This window comes from Chiloscyllium plagiosum, chromosome 29 (genome assembly GCF_004010195.1).
Source record: "Chiloscyllium plagiosum isolate BGI_BamShark_2017 chromosome 29, ASM401019v2, whole genome shotgun sequence".
In the NCBI taxonomy this organism is placed as follows: Eukaryota; Metazoa; Chordata; class Chondrichthyes; order Orectolobiformes; family Hemiscylliidae; genus Chiloscyllium; species Chiloscyllium plagiosum.
In genome coordinates, this window is record NC_057738.1 from 48,777,162 (window position 1) to 48,795,143 (window position 17,982).

Here is a 17,982-nt window from a genome sequence, read left to right on the forward strand (position 1 = left end):
TCCTGTAGACAACGAGGACATAAACATCAAGGCCAATGGCTCTGCAATCTCCTGCCTTGCTTCCCAGAGAATCCTAGGATAAATGCCATCAGGCCCAGGGGACTTATCTATTTTCACCCTTTCCAGAATTTCCAGCACCTCTTCCCTACATACCTCAAAGCTGTCCATTCTAATTAATTGTGACTCAATATTGTGACTCAAATCCACATGGGATAAATGTGGATTTCGAGCGTTTCTTCATTTCCCCCCTCACATTATCCCAGTCCCAAGCCTCCAACTCGACACCGCCCTCTTGACCTGTCCATTACCTTTCCCATCTATCTGCTCCACCCTCCTCTCCGACCTATCACCTTCTTTACCTTCATCTATCTATTGTATCCTCAGCTACCTTGCCCCCACTCCAACCCCTCCTCCCATTTATCTCTCAGCACCCTGGCCCTCAAATTTCATTCCTGATGAAGGGCTTCTGCCTGAAACAGCGATTCTTCTGCTCCTCGGATGCTGCCTGACCTGCTCTGCTTTTCCAGCACCACACACACGACTATGATCTCCAGCATCTGCAGTCCTCACTTTAACTGCCAGCATAGATGTCATATAAAAAGATTGCAATGAGCCTCAATTCTTAACATTTTTGCTACTTTAATTTAAAAGCTGCATATTTGAGTTATGAAATAGTGTTCAGTTTTCTTTTCCCTTAAACAGGTACCAGCAGCCGTATCTCATTCAGAATTTTGGCATCGATACTTTTATAAACTTTATCAGTTGGAACAGGTGGGTCATTACTGAGAGTTCAATAATGTTTGAAATGTTTATCTTAGTTCTTTAGTATGTTAGTCTGTTATCAGGTCAGCTGATCAATTGTAAACGTTTATACTGGAATGCACCAACATCCATTTTGTGAACTCCTAGATTTTTATGCATTTCCTCTTGCTTCACCCCACTACTTGTTGGCAGTGCTTTTAATGGCAAGGTTCTATGCTTCAGAATTTATTCCCTAATATCCTACACTTCTTCCTCTTCCATGTTGTTAATTCACTACTTGCACCTGGGTACTTGTTACTCTTCATCCCCACCTCCAAGATCACTTGCTTGGACTTAGCTTCCATTCTTTGGTTACACCGTTGAGGTGTGTTGGGACATTTTTCTATATTAAATAGAATATATCAATGCAGTTTGGCTGTTGTATTTAGTGAGATATAGGGAATTGATAGAGGTTCTCAATGGTTAGAGTAAGCAGAGTTTGAGAGAAGATGTAGACTAGATGGATTTGACAGAACAGGGTCATAAGATTTTAAAATGCCCGCAATTTTGTAATAAATATTCTGCAAGTTAGGTGGCAGGGTTAGTTCAGCAAGGATGAGCTAGTAAGTGACTGTGAATTAATGTAGAACAGATAGTTGTGATAGTTTACTGTTTATAAGAGGCCAATAACAAAATTATTACAAAAGTCTGCACTGGACAGAGATGTTTTGTGGGATTTCAGTGGTGGAAGGACTGAGGTGGAGTTGGTGTTGCAGTGGTAGAAGTAACAGCATTGATAAATGTATAAATGAGAAGCTCCATTCAATGTCAAATGAGATGCTAAGATTACACACATTTGTCTTGTTTGGTCTGAGGTAAACAATGACTGGGCAGGGGAGACATTGAATCAATTTGGAGGAAGCAAAATTTCTACTTTTGAAAGGATTGAGAACAAAACAGCATAGATTTAAATTGATAAAGGAAGCAAAGATGACATGAGCTTTTCATTCAGTGAGTGGTTAAGGTTTGGAATATGCTATCAGTGTTTTGGGAACCCGTTCAACTGCAGCATTCAAAAAGTAATTGGAAGAGGTTTGGGGGACAAGGTGGGGTAAAGGCAACATGTGAATTGCTCAATTGGAGGGCTGGTGCAGACATGATGGACCAGGTGGCCTCTTTCTGTGCTGTAATTATTGTGTTATTTCTTCTTATCTGTACTTGCATCAAATTGGCTAAGTTAGAATTGAGGTACTGAGCATCCAAAGTTTATACTTAAAAGGATTTGTGCTAAAATATGACTTATTCAATCTTGATCAGTTTGATTTTTAAATTTTGTATCTAATTGTAGTTTGTCAAAAATTTAGAACAAGTTAATTAAGTTTTTTTTATTAAACATTTGGTTGAACAAGTTGGAGTAAATGCTAATGGAATATCTCCTCTGACAGGAAGAGACCAGGAGAATAGCACTGAAACAGAGAGCAGAGCAGACTTCTCATGCAGAGGAGCTTCAATGGGAAGATGAAGAAGGTAGGACCTTTAATTAAATTGCAAATTAAACAGAAAAGAGAATATTATTTGCTAAAACTTTCCTTGCTGAACTGCATGTTAAGAATTTTTTTGAATGCCAGTATCATTAATAGTGACCATGGAATTACAGGATTGTTATAAAAACCTATACGTGGTTCATTTGAATAAAAGAAAAATACTGCAGGTGCTGGAAATCTGATACAAAAACAAATTGCTGGTGCAACTCAGCAGGCTTGGTAGTATCTGTGGGGTGATAAAGGTTCTTCATGGTCTGTGTGCAGGCTGCATTGGTACATTTGTCAATGTGCTCAGAGTTTCCTAGCAGCTGCACAGTTTAAAGGGAATGTTAGACCTCACTTGGCTAGGTCAGAAGGTTATTCTAGATTCTTAGCATTATGGTTAAATCTTAATTGGTCACTTTATTCATTCAGAACATGTGAGCATCACTGGCTTGCTTGGCATTTACAGCCCACTGTCACAATGGTGCTCTTTTACAAAGTTACTATGCCCTTAAGTTTTTTTCAGAGAGGGGGTAATTGGCCAGGCTCCATGTCTGAAGTTTGAATGGTTCATTGTGGCCTTTTTGTTTACACTAACAAGGCTTCAGGCCAAAAACTTAGTCTTTTGAAAAAGCTGGTATAGTCAAGGGGGCGTGGCCAGCTCTCTAGCTATGCAGTTCAATTCAGTTCGGGAGTTAGTTGAGTCAGGGTCACAGTGGAAACTGGAAGCTCTCTATCTTTCCCTATGCCCTTCTAATCTCAAGCCTGTAAGCTCTAGTTTGTTCTGTTTTTACTGTTTGTCCTCAGGGATGTGTGTATTTGGACAGTTGCAAGTATTTTCGGAACAGCATCATTAAGTCTGGTTCGGATAGGATAAGCTCTCCGGTATTCTGTTGTCTTTGTGTTTCATTCCGTAAATTTGTTAATAAATTTAAATTTTGTTTGTTTAAAACTTGGCAGTTGAACCAGCTAATTTACACCGGGAATATCCACTAATACACCTAGCTAAAAACAAATAGCAAAGTTACGGTCTGGGCTACCTGCTTAAAAATGTTTTTAGGGAGCTGGCCTAGTCAATATCACCACAGTTAATTGACCTTGAGATGGTGGTAATGGGTTGATGTCTTAAACTGCTGCAACATTTATGGTGTGGTTCCATCCCTGATGCTGCTTGCGGAGAGTTCCACTGGTTTGACCCAACCACAGTAAAGGAAAAGTGATATAGTTCTAGGGTGATGTATAGCTTGGAGGGGGATTTTAAAGGTGGTGTTCCTATGTGCTTGCTACCTTTGTCCTTCTAGATAGTATACGGTCACAGGATTAGAAAATGCTGTCGGGCAGCTTTGCTGAGTCACTGCAGTGGATCTTGTAGATGGTTCACTCTGCTGCCATTGTGCACAGTTGTGAATACTTAATGTGTTGGATGGGGTTCTGATCAAGAGGGCAGCTTTATCATGAACGTTCAAGCTTCTCAAGTGTTAGAGCTACGCTTCTCCAGACAGGAGAATATTGTATCATAATCTGGACTTGTAGATGGTGTGCAAGTTTTGGGGAGGGGAGTAAGTGTGAGGTAGGAATTATTTGCAGAATTCCCAGTGTCTGGTCTGATCTTGCAATCGCAGTACTTATATGGTTAAGTTTCTGGTCAGAGGTGACCACCCAGTTGTTGATGGTGAAGGATCCGGTTCACAAAAAAAGTAATTTCATTGATACTGACAAGTTAATCATTCAACCAAATCAAGCCAAAATACTAGAAATCGAAAGCAAACAGCTTGCTGGAGAAGCTCAACATGTCTGGCAACATTGCTGGGTGTTTTGAGTTTGGATGATTTTTTTCAGAACTGGAATCTGAAGAAATCATGATGGACTCAACATCAACTCTGATTCTCTGAGTGCAGATGCTGCCAGGCCTGGTCAGTTTTTCTAGCATTCTATCTTTATAATTTTCAACCACCTCATACATGGAGACAAAAACCCTCATGTCACTAGGTAAACTCCAAAATCTATAATAAATGATATTTTAAAATATGTAAATCTCATCTTGCATTGCAGCTTTTTGTTTTCATGGACAAGCCAAATCTGGGCAACTTTCTACATTTAATAGATGCTAGTGCTATAATTGTAAGTAATTAACTAGGGGTTCAGCTAGTTTAGGAGCACAATTCTTCAGTACTATGGAAATAATTTTGTCAGAGCCTATAGCCTTTACTGTATTCCTTGCCTCTGAAATGACCTTGCAAGCTAGTCAGTCATTGTCTTCAGTGTAGGTAGGGATGGGCAGCACCCACATCCTGGGAATGACTAACAGAAATCTGGTTCTCTTCTGTGTTCACCCTCAACCTAGCGTTTGAGAGTGAGACTGACACACATGAAATCTTGTGAGACTTATTAATTTTGAGATCACCCTTCTGCCCTCTAAGCTGTCTTCATTACTTTAATTAAAGATCTCTCATCAAGTTTCCCTTTGTTTCTTAATGTTAAGCTCATCAGAGGGTATCGCTTCATTGTTTAGACAAATTTCTGGCAATATGTAGGTGGCTGTGTTAGAGAATCTAGCTAAGGACCAAAAGCCAATTGGCCTTACAAGCAACAATTTGTATCATTTAATGACACTTATTTTCATTGACAGAATTTTAGAATTAATAAGTCACAACTCAATCTATTGAGCTATTATGGATAGATTTATTTGCCACTCAACATTTTACAAAGTATATTTAAATTGATCAATAGCCAGTTAATTAACCAGTTAATCAAAACTGGATTAACACTACAGAAATACATGAGCAAATGATAATATAAGCATGTATAAAAAGAGTGAGAGTAGCTAAAACGTGTGTGGGAACCTTGGAGGATGCAACTGAGGAATTGATTATGGCGAACAAGGAAATGGCAGATAGTTCAATGCAAAAGATTGGTTCAGTCTTCATGGTGGAGGATGATATAAGCATCCCAAAGATAACAAATAATTTGCCCCTTGTTTATCTATTGGGACTAAAGGCAGATGAGCTCACAGGACTTGAAGACCTGTGTCCAGATGTTTTTAAAGGAAGTGACTACAGAGGTAGTGGAGGTACTCCTTTAAAATATTCCAGAACTCACTGGATTTCAAGAGGGTTCCAGCAAATTGGAAAATTTCTGAAGTGAAGCCCCTGTTCAAGAAGGGAGAGGGACAGAAAGAAAGAAACTGTCGAGCAATTAGGATAACATCTGTCATTGGGTAAATGTTAGAGTTTGTTTTTAACGGAGAACATTCCTTAATTATTATTAATGAAGGACATTTAGAAAAGCACTCAACTGGAATGTCAACATGCTTTTGTGAAAGGGAAATCATGTTAGATAAGTTTGCTGGAATGCTTGGAGGATATAACAATCAAAGTTGATAAAGGGGAATTGGTAGATGCACTGTATTTGGATTTTTCAGCTAAGGTGTCACAAAATATTATTATACATGTAAGGGCTCAAGATATTGGTGGAAACTGTTAGCATGGTTTAAAGATTGATTAACAAACAGAAGACAGTTTGCATTAATAGGCCTTTTTCAAGTTGGAAACATCTAACTAGCAGTGTTCCATAAGGATCAATCTTAAGGCCATTTATATTAATGACTTATAGGAGGTAAGTGTAATGCATCTAAATTTACAGGACAAAAATGGGAGGGCAGGCTGTGATGATACAAGAAATCTACAAGGGATATAGATAAGTTGACAAGAACTTGGCAGATGGAATTTAATGTAGGAAAGGGTGAGGTAGGAAGAATCAAAAGGCAGACTATTATTTAACTGGAGAACGATTCCAAATAAAATGTGGGGAAACTTGAGTTTTCTTGAGCATGCACATAAAAAGTTGGCATGTTCTGTGACAGTTAATTTAGCCTAAATGGAAGTTTGACCTTTTATTGTTCGGGTTTAAAAATGGAAATCTTGGTACAAATTATTACAGGTGTTGGTAAGGTTATGCATAAGTTACTGTGCAGTTTTGGTCTCTGTATTTTTATTAACAAAAAGAGGTACTAGCATTGGAGGCTGTTCAAAACAGATTCACTAGGCTGCTTAAGGGATGAAGGGTTTGACTTGTGAAGAAAGGCTCAAAAGATTAAGCCTTCGTTCGTTAGAGCTTAGAATGAGTGATCTTACTGAAACATAAAAGATCCTGAGGGGGTTTAAACGGGTAGTTATTGAGAAGATGTTTCCATTCGGGGAATATTGATTTGATTTGCTTTATTATTGTCACACGTACTGAGAATACAGTGAAAAGTATTGTTTTTGCATGCTATCCAGGCATATCGTACCTCAGGTTAATAGAACAGAATGCCAAGTATTGTGTTACAGCTACAGAGAAAGATAAACTGAGACATCTGTTCCTAAGTCTGATATCACTGGGGATGAAGCTGTTCTTCAATCTGTATCTTTGTATCTTCTCCCCAATGGAAGAGGTAAAAGAGTCTATAACAGAGGTGGAGGGGTCTTTAGTTAATTTGACTGCTTTTCCAAGGCAGTGGGAAGTATAGATGGAGCTGATGGACGGAGGCTAGTTTGCATGATGGAATGGGCTGTGTTCACAACTCCAATTTCTTGCAGTCTTGGGCGGAGCAGTTGTTATACCACACTAATGCATCTGGATATGATGTTTTCCTTTGGTGCATCTATAAACATTAGTAAGTGTCATTGCGGGCATGCCGAACTTCCTTAGCTTTCTGAGGAAGTAGAGGCTTTGGTGTGCTTTCTTGACTACTGCCGACATGGATGGACAAGGACAAATTGGTGACATTACGCCTAAGAACTTGAAGCTCATAACCATCTTTACCTCAGCACTACTGATGCAAGCAGGAACATGTCCTCCACTCTGCTTCCTGAAGGCAATGACCAGCTCCTTCATTTTGCTAATGTAGAAGGAGAGATTGTTGTCTTTACACCAGGCCACTAGGCTCTCTATCTCTTTCCTGTACTCAGTCTCATCATTATTTGAGATCTGACCCGTGATGGTGGTGTCATCAACAAGATTGTAAATGGGGGTCAGAGCTGAATTTAGCCATACATTCGTGAGTGTATAAGGGCTATTGTAAGGGGGCTGAGTAAGCAGCCTTGCAGGGCTCCGGTGGTGCATATTATCATGGGAATCTTGGACTACAGAACATATTTGCAGAATAAGGGATACTCATTCAAAATTGTGATGCAAAATAATTTCTTCTAAAGGGTAATGAATGTCTGAAATTCTCTATTCTAGAGAGTTGTGACTAGATCACTGAAGTATTTTAAAAAGGCAGGCAAGTTTTTGTGGTGTTGGGGAACTGATTGTTATGCTCAGCAGGCATGAAAGAGGGCTTGAGGCCTAGGACGGATTAGCCATGATCTTGCTGAATGGCAGGGCAGGCTTGAGAGGCAAAATGGCCTCCTTCTTGTTCTCATGTTCTGGCTCTTTCTTTGCGGTCTTGCTGATATACAAACTAAAACATGAGAACACATTCATTCAACATTAAAATATTTAATTATAAAAGTTAACTAGCATTTTTGAAATGATCTAGAATAGACTAAAACAATATAAAATTAGAAAAAAAAGCTCAAAATACACAGCAGGTCTGACAGTATCTGTAGATAGAGAGAAAACTGAGTATTTGTCAGAACCATCTCATGAACGATCATTGAAATGTTAACTGTTTCTCTGTTCAATATTCTTCCCGAGTTGCTGAGCACTCCCAGATTGTTTTAGTTTTACTTCAGATTTCTGGCATCCACAGTATTTTACATTTGTATTAATCATCATGTCAAAAGTAGGCCAAATTGTTTGCGACAGTGTGTAATGAGAAATGCCTCCAGCTTTGCAGTGATTATTTTGAATTCTTTTTGAAATTTGAAGTACACTCACTTGGATCACAATTGATTTCACCCTCTGATTGTAGTCTAGATTGTTTTTTTTTCTGATGGATTTTACAATTTTCATTGAAAAATCAACTGTATATAATGCAAAAAAATTTTGTACTTTTGCAGATGAATTTGTAGGTGCTTCGCCTGTCAGTTCAGAGTTTCGACATACGCCGCAAAGTCCATTATTGCCTATACAATCTTTCGTTGCGTGCTCCATGCTGGAGCATTCAGTTGAACTTCCGAACCAGAATATTGCTGACATTATGCAAATGCCAGGGGAACACCAGTCTGTAAGTGCCATCAGCAGCCCCACAGAACTCCAGCTGAGAAGTCAAATCTCCACTTCCAGTGAGACATCAAGATCTGAGGAGACTGTGAAGGAAATTGCAGGCAATGTAATAGATACCAGTGTGGAGCTGGTGGTAGAACAGGATTTGAAGCCCAAGACTAAGGGCAGGCCTTCAATTCCAGAGGAAGAAACAAATGGATCAACTAAAGATCAAAAAATGAAGGAGTTTACTGCAGTATCTGGTGCAGTGATTGAGGCAAAGAACACCAACAAACTGGAGACTACAAAAGATGATGGACCCATTGATTTGAGAGTGTATGAACTTAACTCGGACAGTGGAAAATCAACGCCATCCAATAACGGAAAGAAAGGTGATTATTATTACAAATTGCGTATTTGTGCAAAGTACAGATGGAACAGGCAGGAAAATAATGGTACAAAACCCCACTGGTCTTAAAATGGGAACCAAAAGGATGTGACAGGCATGTTTTAAAAATAATGGTATTTATAAATTAGTGGTGATTTACATAATCATAAAAATGGAACTTAAGAAAGTAATAGCAGAACATTTTTGATGTTTTAAGAATTCATAATCCATTGATTATTAATAGATCACTGCACCCTGAAGTCCAGAAATAGATTAGGTGCAATGAAAGTGACCCTTTTTTAGATTGAGTGATAGTCAAAATATACAGAAGAGGCTCTTCGTCTCATCGAGTCTGTAACAACAAAAAACTGCTTTAAATCTACACTAGTCCCACTTCATATCACTTGGCCATTGTCTTGAATAATGATGTTTCAAGTGCTCATTCAAGTATATTTTAAAGGTTATGTCGTTTCCTGCCTCCACTACCCAGACAGTACATTCCAGATTCCTGCCACCCTTTGGTTAAAATCGTTTTTCCTCCAAATCCCCTCTAAACTTGCTGCATTGCATCTTCAAATTATGTTTTTTTATTGACCCTTCAGCTGAGGGGAACAGCTGCATTCTATCCACCCTGTTTATGCCCTGCAATCTTCTACACCTCAAATCAGGTCCCCTCAACCTCTCTGCTCCAAAACAAAACGACCTGAGCTTATCTATCTAGTCTTTCTTCATAGCTGAAATGGTCCATCCCAGGTAACATCCTGATGAATCTCCTCTGCATCCCTCCAGTGCAATCATATCTTCCTATAGTGCAGTGATCAGAACTGCTCAAAGTACTCCAGCTGTGGCCTGTACAGCTCCAACATAACCACCTTGTTCTTATGATCTGTGCCATGACTAATAAAGGCAACAATCCTGCCAGTGCTGAAAATGTGTTGCTGGAAAAGCGCAGCAGGTCAGGCAGCATCCAAGGAGCAGGAGAATCGATGTTTCGGGCATGAGCCCTTCTTCAGGAATGAGGAAAGTGTGTCCAGCAGTCTAAGATAAAAGGTAGGGAGGAGGGACTTGGGGGAGGGGCATTGGAAATGCGATAGGTGGCAGGAGGTCAAGGTGAGGGTGATAGGCCGGAGTGGGGGTGGGGGCGGAGAGGTCAGGAAGAAGTTTGCAGGTTAGGAAGGCGGTGCCGAGTTCGAGGGATTTGACTGAGACAAGTTGGGGGGAGGGGAATGAGGAAACTGGAGAAATCTGAGTTCATCCCTTGTGGTTGGAGGGTTCCTAGGCGGAAGATGAGGCATTCTTCCTCCAATCGTCATGTTACTATGGTCTGGCGATGGAGGAGTCCAAGGACCTGCATGTCCTTGGTGGAGTGGGAGGGGGAGTTGAAGTGTTGAGCCACGGGGTGGTTGGGTTGGTTGGTGCGGGTGTCCCAGAGGTGTTCTCTGAAACGCTCCGCAAGTAGGTGGCCTGTATCCCCAATATAAGGAGGCCACATTGGGTGCAGCGGATGCAATAGATGATGTGTGTGGAGGTGCAGGTGAATTTGTGGCGGATATGGAAGTGTCCCTTGGGGCCTTGGAGGGAGGTCAGGGATCTGTGAACAAGTATGTGAAGCTTCCTAGTGCACTGCCATTCTGTGAGTATCCCCTTGTCTTGTTGCTTCTGCAAAAGCACATCACTTCATACTTTCCAGGGTTAAATTCCATTCAATTTGTTTATATCCCCCTGTAACTTAACACATTCCTCCTCTCTGTCAATCTCCTGGTCAATCTTTGTGTCGCCCTCCAAATTTATTTATTTCCACATTGTTTATATATAATCACGACCAACAATTTTCAGCACCACTTGCGACTGTTCAGATACTGAAGCAGAATATGTGCACTTGCAACAAGATGTGGACAATATTTAGGCTTGGGCTGAAAAGCGGCAAGTAACATGCAACATAAATGACTATCTCGAATAAGAGAATCTAACCACTGCCCCATAACATTCAATAGCATTACTGTCACTGAATCTCCCATTATCAACATTCTGGGGGGTTACCATTGACCAAAATCTCTCCCAAAGCTGGACTTGCCACACAAATACAGTGGCCAAGCAAGCAGGTCAGAGGCTAGGAATACTACAGTGAGTATGACTTCCCAAAGCCTGTCCGTCTAGATTAGAATAGAATTCTTACAGTAGAGATAGAGGCCATTTGGCCCATTGCATCTGCACTTCCTGCACACATCGTCATCTAGGACACTGATAGGATCCATGTTTTCCCACATATGCCAGGTCTGTCATTCCACTCACTGCCCTCACCTGCTGTGATTTAAACTTGAATTTATTTAATCTTTCTTTTCTGATTATTTAATATAAAAGATATTTCCTTTACCTTAACTTTAGTCTCCTCTTATTCTCTGACTATTACTTATTCTTAGTTACTCCCTTAATCTCCCAGCTCTTGGGTCTTGGTCTGTTCCTGTCACCACTAATCTGTGAAAATAGTTTGGAAAACAAGACAGCAGAGGGTGGGAGGGGAGATTCCTCCTCCACTTCATATAACTGCTATACTTACAAATGTGTGATACTCCATTCACTGCTAGTTGTCGTTAGATGCTTTCTGCTTCAGCTGTTTCAGGAGCTAGTTTAAACCAGATTAACAGCCTAATTATTCAAACTACAGCAGCACCACCCACTGAGGGGATTTGTTTTTACTCTCCTCAGCTATGTTTTGTTCCTCTGAGCTTCCTAGTGTACTGCCATTCTGTGTGTATTCTCATGTCTTGTTGCTTCTGTGAAAGTGCATCACTTCATACTTTTCAGGGTTAAATTCCATTCCATTTTCTTATATCTCCCTGTAACTTAATACATTCCTCCTTTCTGTCAATCACCTGGTCAATCTTTGTGTCTATCCTTTAGAATTGAAACCTATTAAACAATTGATGTTATCAAAAAACTAACAGCAGTTAGTACTAGATTCTAAGGCAAGAGATTAATTCAAACTCTCACATTTACCAAACTGCCACACTTCACTTTCTGCTGATTGCCTTTTGTGCTAATTTTACTGAATTTTTAAAATCCTGTTTCCAACTCCAGTAGAATGTCTTTGTGGACATTTTCCATTTTTTAAGCTGAGGAATACAATGCCAGAGACTTTAACTGCCATATTATTAATGACAATATTAATAAAGCATTTATGGGCGGCACGGTGGCACAGTGGTTAGCACTGCTGCCTCACAGCGCCAGAGACCCGGGTTCAATTCCCGACTCAGGCGACTGACTGTGTGGAGGTAGGGGTATGGGTGGGTTGCGCTTCGGCGGGTCGGTGTGGACTTGTTGGGCCGAAGGGCCTGTTTCCACACTGTAAGTAATCTAATCTAATCTAATCTAATCTAATCATTGCTGAATAGAATGCATCAAAAAGAAACCATGCATTTAGAAACATTGTATTTTCAAGATATTTCCATAAGTGGTCCTGTTGGATAGTAGGATCTTTTGAGTAAAAGAAAACTAAATTATTTCTTAGTGACTGAATACTTCATTTATATACATTGTTTTCGGGGAAAGCAAGTATGGTGATGTGGTTCATCAGACGTAATATCAAATCAGCTTTTTTTTAACTCATACTTGGGATGTTGACATCACTGTCAAGGCTAGCACTTATTGTCCATTTCAAGTTGTCCATGAATTGAGTGGCTTTATATTTCAGAGGGTTGTTTGCAGTGAACAAATTTTTAAAATTCACGCGTGGGACATATGCGTCACTGGCTGACCAGCACTTATTGCCTGTCCCTCGTTGCCTTTGAACTTTCTGGGCCATTTCAGAGGGCATTGAAAGGCCATAAGACATAGGAGTGGAAGTAAGACCATTCGGTCCATCGAATCCACTCTGCCTTTTAATCATGGCTCATGGGCATTTCAGCTCCACTTGTCTGTACTCTCACTGTAGCCCTTAATTCCTTGTGAGATCAAGAACTTGTCAATCTCTGCCTTGAAGACATTTAACATCCCGGCCTCCACTGCACTCTGTGGCAATGAATTACACAGGCCCACCACTATCTGTCTGAAGAAATGTCTCCTCATTTCCATTCTAAATTGACCCCCTCTAATTCTAAGGCTGCACCCATGGGTCCTAGTATCCCCGCCTGACGGACACAATTCCCAGCATCTACCCTTTCTAAGCCATGCATTATCCTATAAGTTTCTATTAGATCTCCCCTCAACCTTCTAAACTCTAATGAATACAATCCCAGGATCCTCAGCCATTCATTATATGTTAGGCCTACCATTCCAGGGATCATCCATGTGAATATCCTCAGGACACCCTCCAATACCAGTATATCCTTCCTGAGGTGTGGGGCCCAAAACCGGACACAGTATTCTAAATGGGGCCTAACTAGAGCTTTATAAAATCTCAGCACATCACTGCTTTTACATTCCAACTCTCTTGAGATAAATGACAACATTACATTTGCTTTCATTACAATGGACTCAACCTGCAAGTCAACCTTTAGAGAAGCCTGGACTAGCACTCCCAGATCCCTTTGTACTTTAACTTTATGTAGTTTCTCACCGTTTAGAACATAGTCCATGCCTGTGTTTTTTTTTCCCAAAGTGCAAGACCTCACATTTGCTCACATTGAATTTCATCAGCCATTTCCTGGACCACTCTCCTAAATGGTCTAAATCTTTCTGCAACCTCCCTACCTCCTCAGAACTACCTGCCTGTCCACCTAACTTCATATCATCGGCGAATTTTGCTAGAATGCCCCCAGTCCCTTTATCCAGATCATTAATATATCAAGTGAACAGCTGTGGCCCCAACTGGACATCACTTGTCACTAGCTGCCATTCTGAAAAAGAACCTTTTATCCCAACTCTGTCTTCTGTCAGACAGCCAATCCTCAACCCATGCTAGTAGCTCACCTCGAACACTATGGGCCCTCACCTTACTCAGCAACCTCCTGTGAGGCACCTAATCAAAGGCCTTTTAGAAGTCTTGATAACATCCACAGAGTTTCCCTGGTCTAACCTACTTGTTACCGCTTCAAAGAATTCTAACAGGTTGTCAGGCACGACCTCCCCTTACTAAATCCATAATTTGGAGATGCCGGTGTTGGACTGGGGTGTACAAAGTTAAAAATCACACAACACCAGGTTATAGAACATAGAACATAGAAGAATACAGCGCAGTACAGGCCCTTTGGCCCTTGATGTTGCGCCGATCCAAGCCCACCTAACCTATACTAACCCACTATCCTCCATATACCTATCCAATGCCCGCTTAAATGCCCATAAAGAGGGAGAGTCCACCACTGCTACTGGCAGGGCATTCCATGAACTTACGACTCGCTGAGTGAAGAACCTACCCCTAACTTCAGTCCTATATCTACCCCCCCTTATGGTCCAACAGGTTTAATTGGAAGCACACTAGCTTTCGGAGCAATGCTCCTTCATCCACTATCACCTGATTTTTAACTTACTAAATCCATGTTGACTTGTCCTAATCTGATCCTGCACTTCCAAGAATTTAGAAATCTCATTCTTAACGATGGTTGTAGATAAAATTCTAGAATCAGAGGTTAGGCTAATTTTCCATCTTTTGTCTTGATCGTTTATTGGACAAGGAGGTTACAACAGCAATTTTTCCAATCATTTGATATTTTCCCTGACTCCAGTGATTTTTTGAAAGATTACAACCTACGTCTCTGCTATTTCTTCAGCCACGTCCCTCAACTCTAAGATGTAGCCCATCCAGGCCAGGAGATTTATCAGTTTTTTAGACCGTTTAGTTTTTCTAGCACTTTCTCTTTTGTAATGGCTATCAGACTAAACTCTGCCTGCCCCCCATGACTCTCCTTAATTGTTGGGAATATTACTTATGTCTTCCACTGTGAAGACTGATACAAAGTACTTGTTAAGTTCTTCAGCTATTTTCTTGTCTCCCAGAAATAGTTTTCCCACATCAATTTAGAGCGGCCCAGTGTCTACGTTTGCTTCTTGTTTGTTTCTTATGTATTGAAAGAAACTTTTACTATCATTTCTAATATTACTGGCTTGCCTACCTCTGTTTTTGTAGTCTTCCCAATTTCTGATTTCCTAGTGCTCTTGGATACTTTATGGGCTCTTTGATATATTTCTAGACTTCCTTTGTGAGCCATGGCTGTGTAATTCAATTCCCCCCTGCCAGTTACACTTTCTTTTCTTTAGGATGAACCTCTGCACTCTGTCCTCAATTACACCCACAAACTCCTGCCATTATTGCTGTACTGTCTTCCCCACTAGGCTCTGCTTCCAGTCGATTTTCATCAGTTCCTCTCTCATGCCCCTGTAATTACCTTTATTTAACTGTAACACCATTACATCCAATTTTTGCCTTCTCTCTTTCAAACTGCAGACTGAATTCTACCATATTATGATCGCTGCCTCCTAAGTGTTCCCTGACTTTAAGATCTTTTATAAAGTCTGGCTCATTACATAGCACTAAATGCAGAAAAGCCTGCTTCCTTGTGGGCTCCATCACAAGCTGTTCCAAAAAGCCATCCTCTAAGCATTCCATGAATTCCCTTTCTTTTGATCCACTGGCAACATTATTCACCCAGTCCACCTGCATATTGAAGTCCGCCATGATCACTGTGACCTTGCCTTTCTGACATGCCCTATCTTATTTCCTGGTACATCCTGGGTCCCTGGTCCTGACCACTTTTAGGAGGTCTGTAGGGTTTTTTTGCCTTTGTGGTTCCTCAGCTCCTCCCACACAGACTCCCCATCCTCTGACCCTATGTCATTCAGTTCCAGAGATTTGATTTCATTCTTAACTAACAGGACAACCCCGCCCCCTCTGCCCACCTCCCTGTCTTTTCAATAAGTTGTAAATCCTTGGATGTTTAACTGCCAGTCGTGAACCTCCTGCAACCATGTCACTGTGATGCCTACCACATCATAATCATCCACGATAATTGAATTCAGAATTATAATCTGAGTCAATCACATTGCTGTGTGTTTGGAGTCACATGTAGGCCAGATCAGGTGAGGATGGCAGATTTCCTTCCCTGAAGGGTATCCGTGAACCAGATGGGTGTTTTCAAAAATCAACAATAGTTTCATGGTCATCAGTAGATTATTAATTCCAGATTATTATTGAATTCAAACTCCACCATCTGTCATGGCAGGTTTTAACCCGGGTTTCCAGAACATTAGCTGAGTTTCTGGATTAATAGTCTAGCAATAATACCACTCGGCGATCACCTCCCACATCGCTGTAGGCATGGAGTCACCTGTAGGGGCCAGACAAGGTATGACAGCAGATTTCTATTCCTGCAGGATATTAATGAATCCTATTATAATCTGAATTCAATAATTTCCTAAGGGGTGGTTCCCAGATCTGCTCTCTGTGCTCCAAGTAAAGTCTAACCGTAGTTTTGTACACCTGCAACTTAATTCTGCATTTTTGTACTCCAATCCTCTAGATATAAAGGCCAGCATTCCATTAACTTTCTTGATTTATTTTCTGCACTGTTCATGACATTTTAAAGATCTGTGCATCTGAACCCGCAAGTCTCTTTGAACATCTACTTCATTGAACATCAGTCATCTACGAAGTGCTCTCAACTATCCTTTTTCGGTCCAAAATGGATAACTTCACATTTGGTTACATTGAACTCCATATACCACAATATTTTCCATTCTATCTTTTATTCTTTATCTTTCTTTCTATTCTTAGTCTATCAATATTGCTCTGTAATTTTATGCTGTTGTCTACACTGTCTATGTTGCTGTCTGTGTGTCGTCATCAAATTTCGGTATGACTTTCTATCCAAATATTCAAGTTGTTAATAAATAACGTGAATAATTGAAGCCCTGACACAGATCCTTGTTGGATATCATTGGTCACATGCTACCAGTTTGAGAACATACCCATTATCCCTACTTTCTGTTGCTTGACATTTAAATGATTTCCCAGCCATATCAGTAATTTGCCCTCCATTGTGTGAGCTTCTGTCTTGGTCAACCATTTCTTATTTGGACTTAAATAATTTTATAGGCTTCAATTATTTGAGAAAGGGCATGTTAGTTGTTGGGAAAATAAATGTAGAACATAGGACTAAAATCTCAGAATGAGAGTTTGGCCTTTTAGGGTTGAGATGAAATGTTATGTAACTTGGTGAGTGTGTATTATTTTTGAAATTCTGAATGTCAGAGAGCTATGGGTGCTTCACTTGAATATATTCAAGACAAAGATTGCTCATTTTGGGTACTAATGGAATTCTGGGATATGGGATTACATTGGGAGGGTGGATTTAAGGTAGTAGATCACCCATGATCTTATTGAATGGTGGAGTAGGATCAAAGGACAGAGTGGCCTCTATTTTGTTATTTTCAAATACATTTCCATGTTGGGGAAAAAGTGAGAGACTTTGCTTCAAAATATTATCACAAAATACCATTTTGTTGTATGTTTACTGTCTGGTCCTGTTAGGTTCCCTTCTTGAGATTCTTACGTACTTAATGTAACTGCAATACACCAACTTCTGTGAACAGCATGATTTATTTCAGCAAGTACAAGCGTTTGGAGGATCACTTAACACTCTTCGCGATGCGTGTCAAGCAAGGCTCCCTGAACAAGGGAACTGCCTCCCTTTATTAGATTAGAATTAGCTTCAATCCCTACAGTCTGGAAACAGGCCCTTTGGCCCAACAAGTCCACACTGACCTTCTGAAGAGTAACCCACACCCCTGCCCTGTATTTACCCCTGACTAATGCACCTGACCTACACATCCCCAAACACTATGGGCAATTTAGCATGGCCAATTCACCTAACCTGCACATCTTTGGATTGTGGGAGGAAACTGGAGCACCCAGAGGAAACCCACACAGACATGGGGAGAATGTGCAAACTCCGAACAGACAGTTGCCCAAGGTAGGAATTGAACCCGGGTCCCTGGTGCTGTGAGGCAGCAGTGCTAACCACTGAGCCACCATGCCGCCCCATATACAGGGTTTTACATCTCAAATCAGACATGCACACAAGGCACAACCCCCTGCCACTCCCCCATAGTCACATACCACCCAAAAACAATGTAAAGTGATTAGATTATTTCCAGAAATTAGATTATTCTTCAAAGTGTGTGACCAGACCATCCCTCAAAACGGCGTGTGATTTAGGTTATTCCTCAAACTGCAGTATTTAGAGTATGGTTAGACTGTCACATCCT

At 40.7% G+C, this 17,982-nt stretch overlaps 1 protein-coding gene across 1 annotated transcript in view; it reads left to right on the forward strand.

Annotated features, from left to right (window-relative positions):
- bsdc1 (BSD domain containing 1) overlaps positions 1 to 17,982 on the forward strand; it is a 59,873-nt gene that overhangs the window by 25,348 nt on the left and 16,543 nt on the right. Inside the window, exons 7-9 of the mRNA XM_043719673.1 lie at positions 703 to 771; positions 2,187 to 2,268; positions 8,252 to 8,788. Coding sequence (XP_043575608.1) covers positions 703 to 771; positions 2,187 to 2,268; positions 8,252 to 8,788 — 688 coding nt within the window. The remainder of the gene's footprint in view (positions 1 to 702; positions 772 to 2,186; positions 2,269 to 8,251; positions 8,789 to 17,982) is intronic.